The sequence below is a fragment of the Choloepus didactylus genome, chromosome 11 (assembly GCF_015220235.1).
Source record: "Choloepus didactylus isolate mChoDid1 chromosome 11, mChoDid1.pri, whole genome shotgun sequence".
Taxonomy (NCBI): domain Eukaryota; kingdom Metazoa; phylum Chordata; class Mammalia; order Pilosa; family Megalonychidae; genus Choloepus; species Choloepus didactylus.
The window spans coordinates 70,827,524-70,841,627 of NC_051317.1; the positions used below are offsets into that span (position 1 = coordinate 70,827,524).

Sequence of the window (14,104 nt, forward strand, 5' to 3'; positions counted from 1 at the left end):
CCATTGTGTCTTGTTTGCCCCCAGAACAAGGCTTTGAAAGGGATCAACATACCCTGACAAATAAATAATGTGGCTCTTGATGGAGTCCTGGAGACTCCAGAGTGGCTGATGAAAGTGCAAAGGGGACTACTTGTCATTTCTAGGGGATCTAGTTTTTCCCTTTAAAATCATAACATAGAACTCTGTAGGGATTAATATGTCAATTTAAATAGAACTGGAAATTGCCATTCTGCAGCAATATCAGTTTAGAAGTGAACACAAGGTCTTCATATAGCACACCATGTAGCTGAGGAGTCAGAGGAACAAAGCAAATTGAGAACAATACAACGTTGTATGAAGCCAATGGATACGTTGCTTGGTACAATGTATAAGTGATATTAAAGTTTATCTATCTCCCTAAAGCTCTTCAAACTATATAGACTATCCCTATGGGAGATAATAATCAGATTACATAATCTCACCTCCCTATAACCTAGTAAAATGAACACAAATGGATGAAACCAGTCAAAAAATGCAACAGCAACAACCAAACAAGGGAAAATCCCTGCCCTTTTATCATAAATTCAAAAGATGATAGCCAAGGGAGAAAACAGAGAAGGCTTGTTTGGGGCTCCTTTACCTACTCTCATCCCTCACAAACATTACTGTTGAGTCAGTAATGTCTGAGAGTTTTGCTTATACCTTCCACCTATGGAGAGACACAGACTAAATAAATATCTTTATCTTTACTTTCTTGTGACTGGGGAAGGGTAGAAGAGGGGAGAGGAAAAAGTCAGCGGGGTGAAATGGGAGATGTGAAAAACCTGAGCTGGCTCTCTGATGGAATACAGCATCCAGATCTCCATCCTCAGTTTGATGAAGAATCCACATCCTGAAGAGCTTCTCCCAAGGTAATAGAATATGCTCTCATTAAAGAAGTGAACTCAATTAGCAAATATTTAACACAATCTCAGAGGAGCGATCAGAGCCTGATTTTCCTTCAAAGGTTGCACACAGCTTTATCTAAGTTGTTACCGCATTCAAGAGAGGATAGTGGTCAGACCTCAATTAGCCTTCAAATATAATTCAGAGAAAAGATACATTAATGAACTAATTTAAGACACTACATAAAATTTATATTTGAATTTGTGATAATAGATATTATTTGAAATTGCATTGTCTATTTCTATAAAGCTGAAAACTTCTTTTAACCAAGCCATGAGATTTAGAAAGTGAAAAGTGCCCTAAAACCGAGTGGAGCAAGAACTAACTCCTTCTCAGTGGTGAGTGCCAAGAAAGATTCTGAATGGAGATCTAGAGTCCACTCAGAGAGATTAGCAAAAAACAAAATGTAAGAGAATGAAGATGAATCAAGGAAAATGAGCATAAAGAAGGAAGCAGGAAGAGAAGGGATGAAAGGAAGGAAAATTCCAAAGTTCTACACTGAAGATGGGAACAGGGCTTACCTGGACAACCACAGCATGGCCAAGTCAAGAGGCAGCCACCTGGGGGTACCAATCCATTAGGGAAATATAACCTGATGAAGCAAACCACCCAGAAACCCTGTGCCTGTTTGACTATTGTTTTAGTTTGCTAATGCTGCCAGAATGCAAAACACCAGAGATGGATTGGCTTTTATAAAAGGGGGTTTATTTGGTTACATAGTTACAGTCTTAAGGCTGTAAAGTGTCCAAGGTAACAGCATCAGCAATTGGGTACCTTCATTGGAGGATGGCCAATGGTGTCCGGAAAACCTCTGTTAGCTGGGAAGGCATGTGGCTGGCATCTGCTCCAAAGTTCTGGGTTCAAAATGGCTTTCTGCCAGGACATTCCTCTTTAGGCTGCAGTTCCTCAAAAATGTCACTCTCAGTTGCTCTTGGGGCATTTGTCCTCTCTTAGCTTCTCCAGAGCAAAAGTCTGCTTTCAACGGCTGTCTCCAAACTGTCTCTCATCCACAGCTCCTCTCTCAGCTCCTGGGCATTCTTCAGAATGTCCCTCTCGGCTGTAGCAAGCTTGCTCCTTCTGTCTCAGCTTATATACTGCTCCAGTAATCAAGGCCCATGCTGAATGGGCGGGGCCACACCTCCATGGAAATTATCTCATCAGAGTTATCACCTACAGTTGGGTGGGGCACATCTCCATGGAAACACTCAAAGAATTCCAATCTAATATCATGAAAATGTCTGCCCCACAAGATTGCATCAAAGAATATGGCTTTTTCTGGGGACATAATACATTCAAACCAGCATAACTATGTATGTCCCCCAGAAAAGCCATATTCTTTAATGTAATCTTGTGGGGGCAGAGTGATTAGTCTGTTGATTAGGGTAGAACCTCTGATTGAATTATTTCCACAGAGGTTTAGATCCCACCCATTCATGATGGGTATTAACTAGATCACTGGAGTCCTTTAAGTGACGCTTAGGAGCTGATAGAGATGCTTAGAGATGCAGACAGAAGGACATTTGGAGATGCTATGCTAAGAGATGAAGCTCAGAGTTTGCCCTGGAGAAGCTAAGAGAGGACCACCCAGATGCTTAGAGTGAAACATCCTAGAAATAAAAGCAAGGATGCACAGGAGCTGAGAGACAGGAGTGAAGACATGAACCCAGAGACATTTTAGAGAAAGTCATTTTGAAATAAAACTTGGGAGCAAAGGACCAGCAGATGCCAGTAATGTGTCTTCACAGCTGACAGGTTATTCCACTGGCCATTCTTCAGTGAAGCTCTAGCAAACTAAAAGACCATTTAAGAGAAATACTATGTCTGGTTGGAAGGAATGTTTTGGCAAATTGCTTGGGGAGGGGATTGAGAAATCCTTAGAAATGGACCTTAAAGAGAAAGGATCAGATTAAGAGAGTGATTGAAAATTGGGGGCTAGACTTGGGGTGCTCAAGACATGGGAAAATGGCACACATGGGAAAAGTGCCTCCAGCACTCCTTCTCAGCCCTTTCCCTGCTCACAGTGCAGCTGCTCCTGTGAATAAAAAAATGAATTTATTTACTTATTTATTTATATCTATATGTTTTGAATACATCCCAAGTTATTAGCCTGATCCAAGTACCCACAAGTCTCAGTTGGGCCCTGGCTAAAATCATTACTCTTTTTAACTCAAAAACAGAAGGTGTCTCCAATATGATAACACTTCCAACTTTTGATTCTCCCAACTGTCGAATTTTTCTCTGTGACTATTTTGCTTGTTTGTTTGTTTTGGCAGGACTTTAGTATTTCACAAGGTTAGGTTATAGTAGAAAACAGATTTTCATAGTACCCAAATAAAAATCCATTACCCACTCTAACTCCTCTTTTTTTAGCCAGCAGAATGAATTAGCAAGTGGATACCTTTCCACTAACAGTTTGTGTTGAAACACATTTTGTCACAAATAGTGAGTGTTTCAGTGGCTCAAAGCTCAAGTTTTGGAATGAACTTCCACAGAAATGACTAATAACTATGATATAGCAATGCTAATCCTGTGTGGAACTCCCTTAGCTTAAAAAGAACCTCAGGTTCCTCATTTTTTAAATGAGCATGGTAAGTAATTCCTACTCCTTAGAGATTATTCATGGGGATTAAATGAGACAATGTTTGAGTCCTGTAATGTTTTTGAGCTATGCCGTGCTCTGCCGATGTCTGAATGCTTGAGACAAGGCCCAAGACTTGCGGGCAAGTCTTGGATTTGAATGGTAGATTCTGGTATATGTTGCTAGGATTATTTTTAATAGTAAAAGGTCGACATTCATTAAGGAAGGAAAAAGGGATAGCAAAAGATTTTAATAAAATGGATATTATAAAGTCAGTGAGAAAATTAGACTAATTTCGCAGTCCTATGAAATCCTCAGGTTACCTCTGGTGGAGACTAGTCCTCTGAAGTTACAAACTCTGAGTTCGGCAGCACTTACTAAAGATGTGAACTTCTTTACCTACGGTTGCAGTGTACCCTCTCAACAAAGAACAGAAAATAGAGCCTTCAAACTTTAATTTCATAGAGTGATGATAGCTCATCTTCAAAGACAGACACGGTCACTCAAAGATGCATCAGAATCCCTTCAACCCCAAGTGACTGCCTCTCAAAACATCTTAAAATCATCTCAGAATAATGGAGAACAACATCAGAGGGAAATAATGGGTTGTGTGAATCCATCCTCAGGAGAGCCTAAAACTGCTTTCCAAAGAAACTGCAGGGTGGAAGGAAAGAGTGCCAGAACTGAAGGAATAAAAAGAAGTATTAACAACTCTAACATGTGAATGGAACAGGTTGTAAATGATAGAAAAGAGTCAAAATATCTGACTTAGCCTTGCTGAAGATGTTTGCCTGCTCTCTTTGGACAAAAACAGTGAATCAAGAAATGGAGACCACATGGACTATCAGAAGTCAATTTGAAAAAGCTACTTTATGTCGTTGATTTAAATGTCTCCTTAAAAAGGCTTAAAGGAGAAACACAAGGGATTTTAAAAAGTTGTGTGAAGAAAATCAAGTGAAAGAAGCACATGTAGTTCACGTGAGAAGTGTCAAACTGGCAAGCATCTTTGCAGTCTGAAAATGCACAACTTGGAAGTGAGATGCAAAAACTTCAATGGAAACTTCAAATACTGCCTAAACTGCATCAGGAATATGTAATGCAATGTCACAGAAAATTAATAGAGGAGGAAATTTACCATATAGAAATGGAGAAAAAAATTGCATCAGCCATATACACCAGAAACACAAACCTACAGGAAGGAATTCTACAGGATGGCCAAAATCTGGAGAAAGAATTGGAAAGAATCACTTTCTTGTAACAATGCTGGGTTATCTTCCATGAGGAAAAAAAAAAAAAAAAAAAAAAAATCAAGAAAGGTGGCTTTCAGCTCTATTGACTGAGAGAAAGCTCAAAGAGCCAAGAAAAGATAATGGTCGCAGTAGACAAATATCAGAGGAAGCAGCGTTTAAATTCCAGCTTTTCCCATCTGGCTCTTCTGCCTCTGCTGTTTCATATGCAGCCCTGGGCAGAGACCAGAGAGGATCAGGAGACGTGCCAGACCATCAGGCCCCAGGGGAAGGAGAGTTACATGCCAGAACTCAGGAATCCAGGGTCACTTGCAAGTTTGATTTGGCTTTCACAGCTGATGCCTGTACTTCCACAATCACAGCAGGCATTTGAACTGCATTTCTCTTTAACAATAAGCTTGACAACACATCCCAAAGTAATTTGGGCAGAGAATAAAAATACATATGCAACTCCCCCACTGAGGATCTGTGGGAAAATGCCGAGGTGTTGTGCTCCCTCACTTGGATTGTTCTCACAAACATTGAGGACTGGCAGTTTGCTGTGCTGAGCCCTCTATCACAGGACTTGCCCTTATGAAGCTTATTACTGCAAAGGAGAGGCTAAACCTGTTTGTAATTGTGCCTAAGTTCTGCCCCTGAGTACCTCTTTGTTGCTCAGATGTGGCCCTCTCTCTCTCTAGCTAACCCAACTCAGCAGGTGAACTCACTGCCCTCCCCCCTACATGGGATCTGACCCCCAGGGGTGTAAATCTCCCTGGCAACATGGGATATGACTCCCGGGGATGAATCTGGACCTCACATTGTGGGGTTGAGACATCTTCTTGACCAAAGAGGGGATGCGAAATGAAGTAGAATAAAGTTTCAGTGGCTGAGAGATTTCAAATGTAGTTGAGAGGTCACTCTGGTGGGCATTCTTACGCTCTATATAGATAGCCCTTTTTAGATTTTAATGTACTGGAATAGCTAGAAGTAAATACCTGAAACTATCAAACTGCAACCCAGTAGCCTTGACTCGTGAAGACGATTGTATATCAATATAGCTTACAAGGGGTGACAGTGTGATTGTGAAAGCCTTGTGGATCACACTATCTTTATCCAGTGTATGGATGGATGAGTGGGAAAATGGGGACAAAAAACTAAATGGAAGATGAGGGGGGGGTGATTTGGTTCACTTTTACTTTTATTTTTTATTCTTATTTTCACTTTTTCTGGTACAAGGAAAATGTTCAAAAAATAGATTGGAGCGATGAATGCACAACTATATGATGGTGCTGTGAACAGCTGTACACTTTGGATGATTGTATGGTATGTGAATATATCTCAAAAAAATTGAATTAAAAAAATAAGCTTGATTTATCGCCTTTTGTTTAACTACTCTTATTTAATTAATGCTACATTTGCTTTTATTGAAGTTGATAGAATTATAATTCCTTAAGAAAATGTGTGAATATAAATTGTTTAAATATAATAGTTATGAATACATATTTAAAATTCATCAGGCCCTCTAGAATTAAATTTATAAGTAGTGCATTTTGATGGAGTAATCATCCACTATTACTTAAACCATAATGGAAATTTTACATGACCAGGTAGAGCTATTTGAAACAATAAAGACCATTTTTATGTGCTCTGAGATGTTAATAGAAATAGGTACAAGTAACTTAATATTTGTCTCAATAAATTCTCATTGGTTTTAAAAGCAACACACACAACAACAAAAACACCCTGGCAAAAAACCTATTTTCATTGACTTAGTCCTAAATTCATAGATTAATTTAGAGGATTTGAGATTTTGCAGCCTTTTGCTTCTTGTTTTGTAATTTCTTTTTGATCTTGGCTATTTTGTTCAGGATATTCTGTGTTTTTTAAATACTTCTAAACTTTAAGCAGTCCAAATAAAAGTTTTCTCTTAAAAAAATAACCCCAGTTTACTTATTTATAGAGTACATAAAAAGGATTTCTTCCAGGATTTCATTTTCATTCAGTTGCGAAGTACTCTTTTTTCAATAAAAACACTGTCCATAACTTTGGTTAGGTATACCTACAGACATTCTACTTAAACATCAGTGGAACTGAAATGCTTTACATTTAAGATGACATTAGTAGATTCTGTGCATTACTTGTTTTTTTAAAAAAAATAGTTTAAAAAATATCCTTCATTTCATGCTTGAGAAGGACATTTAACTAGAAGAGGATGAAAAGGTAGATGGAGGCTTCTGTGAAAATGATGAAGAGGGCTCCCAGGCACTTTCTAGGGCTTCAGAGCTTGATGGCACTGGTTTCATATTTCATATTTTCTTTTATGTGGGTCTCCACTGCTTCTGTTAGCCATGACTAATTTCATTTTGGTGGCATATGAATGAATCCAAAAGGGTGAGAGAAAGATTCCTTGAGGTTCCTGGCTGTAAATTGAGTAGAGTAGAAAGAAGATGGAAAAGAGAATGTGGGTGTTACCTATAAGAGAGCAGTTGCCTGAGGAAGAATTAACCAAACAGTGACAAATAAAATGTCAAGGAAAAGAGGAGGAATTTCACTGAGAGCCTGGGTTCATTAAACAAAATCTTGATCCTTTCTGACCTGATTGAGTTTCTTTCCAAGATGAATATAATATCTCAAATATTTATAGTCACCCTGTTTTACCCTCTACTGCCTATTCATGTATCTAGCTTTAACTTTTTTGTTTTTGCTTGTTTGTTGGGTTTTGTGGTTTTTTTTTCTCATTAGAGAAGTTGTGGGTTTACAGAAAAATCATCCATAAAATGCAGAATTCCCATATACTACCTGTTCTGCTTTGCTAAAGCTGCTGTTATGCAAAATAACAGAAATGGATTGGCTTTTATAAAGGGGATTTATTAGGTTACACAATTGTAGTAGTTCTAAGGCCATGAAAGTTTCCAAACTAAGGCATCAACAAGAGGATACCTTCACTGAAGAAAGGCTGATGGCATCTGGAACACCTCTGTCAGCTGGGAAGGCACATGACTGATATCTGCTTGTCCTTTGCTCCCAGGTTCTGGTTTCAAAATGGCTTTCTCCAAAATGTTTCTGGGCTTCTGTCTCTCTTAGCTTCTCTTTCTCAGCTCCTGTGCATCCTTGCTTGTTCTCCCAGGGCATTTCTCTTTAAGCATCTGGGGGTTCTGTCTTAGCTTCTCCTGGGGGCAAACTCTGGAATATATGTCTTAGCTTCTCTCCAAAATGTCTCTTTCAGCTTCTCTGAGCTACTTCTCTCCATGAGCTCTCTTAAAGGACTTCAGTAAATTAATCAAGACCCACCCTGAATGGAAATAATCTAATCAAAGGGTCTTACCCACAGTTCGGTGGGTCACATCTCCATGAAAACAACCTAATCAAAAGGTCCCACCCATAATAAGTCTGCACCCACAAGATTGGATTAAAAGAACTTGGCTTTTGTAGGGGACATAACAGATTTAAATCAGCACACAACCCTATTATTAACACCTTGCATTGGTGTGGAACATTAGTTACAATTGATGGAAGCACGTTTTTATAATTGTACTATTAAATATAGTCCATGGTTTACCTTTGGGTTTATTGTTTGTGTATTAAAGTTTCATGGATTTTTTTAATTTGTATTCTGTTACCATATATACATCCCAACATTTCCCCTCTTAAGCACATTCAGATATACATTTCTGCACTCTTAATTACACCCAAAATTTTTCCATCGATCCAAATAGGTACTCTGTACATTTTAGGCCTTAACTTCCTATTCCCTATACCCACCTCATTCCCTGGTAACCTATATTCTAGATTCTGACTCTACTAGTTTGTTTATTTTAATTATTTCCTATCAGTGAGATCATTCGATATTTGTCCTTTTGTGTGTGGCCTGTTTAACTCAACATATCTACAAGTTTCATCCATATTGTCACATATATCAGAACTTCATTAATTTTTACAACTGAATAATATTCCATTGTATGTATATATCACATTTTGTTTATCCATTCATCGGTTGATGAATATTTCGGTTGCTTCCATCTTTGACAACTGTGAATAATGCCGCTACGAACATCAGTATACAAATATCTGTTCAAATTCCAGCTTTCAATTCTTTGGGCTATCTACCTAATAGTGGGATTTCCAGATCATAGGATAGTTTTATACTTAACTTCCTGAGGAACCTCCAAACTGTCTTGCACAGCAGAGACACAATTTTACATTCCCACCAACAATGAATGAATGTTCCATTTCTCCACATCCTCTCCAACACTTGTAATTTTCTGGATTTTTTTTTTTAATAATAGCCATATCTAGTGGATATGGAATAGTATTTCATTGAAGTTTTGATTTGAATTTTGCTGATGGTTAATTACGTGGAGCAATTTTTCATGTGCTTTTTGGCCAATTTTTTGGTACATCTTCTTTGGAGAGATGTTTATTCAAGTCTTTTGACCATTTTTTAATTGAGTTGTCTTTTTGCTGTTAATTTGAAGGATTTCTTTATATATTCTGGATACTGAGCCTTTATAGGATATATGGTTTCCAGATATTTTGTCCCATTGTATAGGCTTTCATATTATTTTCTTGAGAAAGTCCTTTGAGGCACAAAAGGTTTTTAATTTTTTATTTATCTGTTTTTTCTTTTATTGCTTGTGCTTAAGGTGTTTTAATTTTTATTGGAATCCTTTCTGTATAACACCCTTACCATATGCTCATTGTCTAAAGTATATTGATCTCTTTTCAATAACCTTAATAGAATATCTGTCCTTCCTGTCCTCAACCAAATATATTGCTGTTAGTTGCATGATCCAAGTCTTAACAGAAGCCTGTTCAAAGATTAACATTTACATCTCTAAGGAGGATTATTTCAAGAAAAGTAGCCCAAGTATTCCACAATGTAGGCCTTAACCTGGAATCACATCCAACTTCCTTTTCTCATTTCAAAAGTAGTTATGTGGAAAGATAAGAGTGACTCCAACAAATCAGAGTTCCATAGATTCGTGGAACTGGTAAACAGAGTCTTTTACCTAATAACTACTGGCACTGCTGAGAAGCAGAAAGTGGAGCTAGAGCTGCACTTGAAACTAAGGTAATATGGCTCAGAAGCAGATATGGAAATCTGGGAACGAGTTAGACAGGAGGAAGTATGTCAAGAGAGCACAAGTGGGAAGTAAGGTCAACCCTGGAATTTATCTGTTGTTCAAGCTAACTTTCAATACACCCTTCAGGTTTTAGCTTTTACCTTAGCCACTCAGAGACTTTCCCTGACCACTATGTCTAAAGCAACTCCCACTCACCATTTTAATCAGTATCATACTTTTGTATTTCTTTCTTGGCACTTATTTTTTTTTTAATCTTCATTTTATTGAGATATATTCACATACCACGCAGTCATACAAAACAAATCGTACTTTCGATTGTTCACAGTACCATTACATAGTTGTACATTCATCACCTAAATCAATCCCTGACACCTTCATTAGCACACACACAAAAATAATAAGAATAATAATTAAAGTGAAAAAGAGCAATTGAAGTAAAAAAGAACACTGGGTACCTTTGTCTGTTTGTTTGTTTGTTTCCTTCCCCTATTTTTCTACTCATCCATCCATAAACTAGACAAAGGGGAGTGTGGTCCTTATGGTTTTCCCAATCCCATTGTCACCCCTCATAAGCTACATTTTTATACAATTGTCTTCGAGATTCATGGGTCCTGGGTTGTAGTTTGATAGTTTCAGGTATCCACCACCAGCTACCCCAATTCTTTAGAACCTAAAAAGGGTTGTCTAAATTGTGCGTAAGACTGCCCACCAGAGTGACCTCTCGGCTCCTTTTTTTTTTTTTTTTTTTTTTTTTTAAATCATCATTTTATTGAGATATATTCACATACCACGCAGTCATACAAAACAAATTGTACTTTCGATTGTTTACAGTACCATTACATAGTTGTACATTCATCACCTAAATCAATCCCTGACACCTTCATTAGCACACACACAAAAATAACAAGAATAATAATTAGAGTGAAAAAGAGCAATTGAAGTAAAAAAGAACACTGGGTACCTTTGTCTGTCTGTTTCCCTCCCCTACTTTTCTACACATCCATCCATAAACTAGACAAAGTGGTGTTTGGTCCTTATGGCTTTCCCAATCCCATTGTCACCCCTCATAAGCTACATTTTTATACAACTGTCTTCGAGATTCATGGGTCCTGGGTTGTAGTTTGATAGTTTCAGGTATCCACCACCAGCTACCCCAATTCTTTAGAACCTAAAAAGGGTTGTCTAAATTGTGCGTAAGACTGCCCACCAGAGTGACCTCTCAGCTCCTTTTGGAATCTCTCTGCTACTGAAGCTTATTTCTTTTCCTTTCACATCCCCCTTTTGGTCAAGAAGATGTTCTCCATCCCACGATGCCAGGTCTACATTCCTCCCCGGGAGTCATATTCCACGTTGCCAGGGACATTCACTCCCCTGGGTGTCTGATCCCACGTGGTGGGGAGGGCAGTGATTCCACCTTTCAAGTTGGCTTAGCTAGAGAGAGAGGTTTCTTGGCACTTATTACAATTTTTATTTTTTCAGTTATTTGCTTGTTAATTCTCTATTTCCCTTTCTAAATTGTGAGCATGCTTGGATGAGGGATCATGTCTGTCTTGTATATTCCTAACACTCACAGATCAGTATGTGGTTGAGGCTCAATAGGTATTTCTTGAATAATTAGATGGGTAAGTGCTGATGGTCTTAAAAAGGCAAAGGAAAGGAAATGAAAAGATCTAAAAGCTTTGTACTTAGAAGACTAATGCTTTACAAGCACTAATGTGAAACCAGCTCACCTAGGAATCTTGTTAAAATGTAGCATCTTATTTAGTAGTTATGAGGCTGAGTCTGAGATTCTTTAGTTTTACAAGCTCCAAAATGATGCTGATGATGCTGGTCCAGAGACCACACCTTGAGTAACAAGGGCTTACTTAGATCATGATTCATTGTCATTACCTTTGCTGATTTACCCTAGCCTTTTAAATAGTGATGCCTTTACGAAAGTGTCTTACAAAGCTCATTTCTGACTTTCCTCTAAGATCAGTGTTGAGGATATTGCCTTTTAAAAAATCTAGTGCCTCCTATGTGAATCTCAATGTGATAAATTCTTTAAGGATTTCTTTAAGAAACTTGCATGTTTTATTCTCTTTGACAAAGAAAAAGTAATTGAGCTTGTCTCCCTTTTTACTCTGGCCATCAGGAAATTCAAAGTCAAATTTGCAGCTGAAATATAACAACATTTTAGACCTATCATCTTGTGTATTTGTGTTTATATTTTCCTCTGGTCTTTACCTCCATTTTTAATTTATGTTCTACCTTTACAGACTTCTTCCTATTTATGACATTTTATAAATAAATATTCATGTAAATAAGATTGAGCTGGAATTTCAATAATTGGCAAATTTGATTAGGTAGACAAAAAACGTGCCCTTAACAGAGGCAGGTATGTTGGGAGAAGTGACTCGATTAATAAGACTGAAACAGAGAACTCAAAAGATTAGCTAAGCCACTTCTAAACACTTCCCATAATATGGAAGCAACAGCATGTTATGACAAACTGGCAATGGCAATTAAAGAGGTGAGATTCTAATATTGCCAGTAATGTCTACTTGCTTTCAATCCTCTGTCAGTTTCTCCTTTTAGACAGTAAACTTCAAAGCTGGTGAGTATCTTATATGTCTTGCTATCCTCAGTGCCTAGATCCTTAGCAGCTAGTACATTAAAAGTACTTGATAAATACTTTAGAATGAATTAATAAATGAAGTTGTTCAATAAAAAATCAATGTACTGCTCATCTTAAGATTCTTAAAAGCAGAAATCAGTAGCTTCTGAGTTTTTTCCAATTGCCTAAGTGCGTATGTGCTCATTTCCAAATCAAGCTACTTTTGAAAGGATTCTAATGTTACCTTCTTTATACTTCCTTTGTTAGTATAGCATAATGTAATTTATTTCTCTCTTGTGCTTTTTCAGGCAGTTTCTGAGCAAATATTCAATGAATCCTTTCTGTTTCTCAATCAGATGGTATTTGATGAATCAAACTGTGAAAGACATTCCCTTTTTAAAGCTGAAATCACAGGAAACTCATGTAATTTTTCATTGACAGACACGTTTTGAACCCACCAGGATTCTTTGGGGAAAAAGCACCAACATTTATAAACTGGAAGAAAAGCTTTTGATTTATTCAAAGTAGGAAAATCAAGCTAAATTTTCCCAAATTGTTTCTGGTGTGTTTGTTCATTTCTATTTATTCCCCCTATGCCAGGCACTATGGAGAAATATGTATATAAAGAGAACAGAGATTTTTCTCCGCAAGGAAATGCTAATACAGCAGGAGAGATAAGAGGTTAATTCAAACAGCCCTAACAAATACCACCAGAAAGCCAGCATGGCCCAAAGTGTGATAGAAGTATAGAGAAAGGAAAGATCAGGCACTGCTGATGGATATGATTAGTGAATGTCTCATGCAGAAGACCCCATTTTGGGTGGATCTTAAAGTGAACTTATTTCCAAAACTACTGTGATATGAGTCAAATGGAGCATTTTATATTTGCTAATTGGATAGAAACATGAATTCAAAAGGCCATTTTCCATATCTGTTTCTTTTTACTCATGTCAAGGAAAGCTTACTTAGGTAGTAGTCAGAAGTTTCAGCTCTAGAAAGATCATAACAAACACATCTAGACATCATATATGTGTGTGTGTGTGTGTGTGTGTACACACATGCATATGTGAATGGAAGGAGAAATATATAAGCAGAAACATCAATTTTGTGAAATTAATGAGGTAAAGTACGTGAGATAAAAGATATTTCAAAACATTCTTGATAGGCAAAGTTTTATCATAGGAACTATTTAAAAATCCTAAAATTTTAGCTCTGCTATTTAGTCCACTTCTCTGATTTTAAAAATGAAAAGTGTGGACTACACTGCATATTTCCTACTTTAGTCTGGTTCTCTTACCACTATACTATACTATCTTTCAAATAATAAAGTATGGATTATCCTATCACAGTTTACATTTATCTGTTAAAATTTGGACTTCATAGAAAAACCAAATAAAAATAAATTTCCTGTTCCCTATTCAAAAAAAATATGTAGATGGGGCAAAGTTGGCAGTGGATAAACTTTACTATTATTGACTGACACTGAAAAATTATAATAATATTTTTGGATGCTTGCTTTATACCAGGAACTGCATTAAGCACCTTTGAAATGCACCATTTCATTGAGTCATCACAATATGATGTAGCTCTATGATGTAGTCATGATTATTAATCTCTATTTTACAGAAAAAGAAGCTGAGGCACAATATTTAAGAACTTGCCCAAAGTCACCCAGTTGACAAATAAAAGTGTT

At 37.3% G+C, this 14,104-nt stretch overlaps 1 protein-coding gene across 1 annotated transcript in view; it reads left to right on the plus strand.

The window, feature by feature from the left end:
• The first annotated feature begins 809 nt into the window (after positions 1-809).
• Positions 810-14,104, plus strand: part of CCDC152 (coiled-coil domain containing 152) — an 86,352-nt gene continuing 73,057 nt past the window's right edge. Inside the window, exon 1 of the mRNA XM_037799146.1 lies at positions 810-890. Coding sequence (XP_037655074.1) covers positions 820-890 — 71 coding nt within the window. The 5' untranslated portion in view covers positions 810-819. The remainder of the gene's footprint in view (positions 891-14,104) is intronic.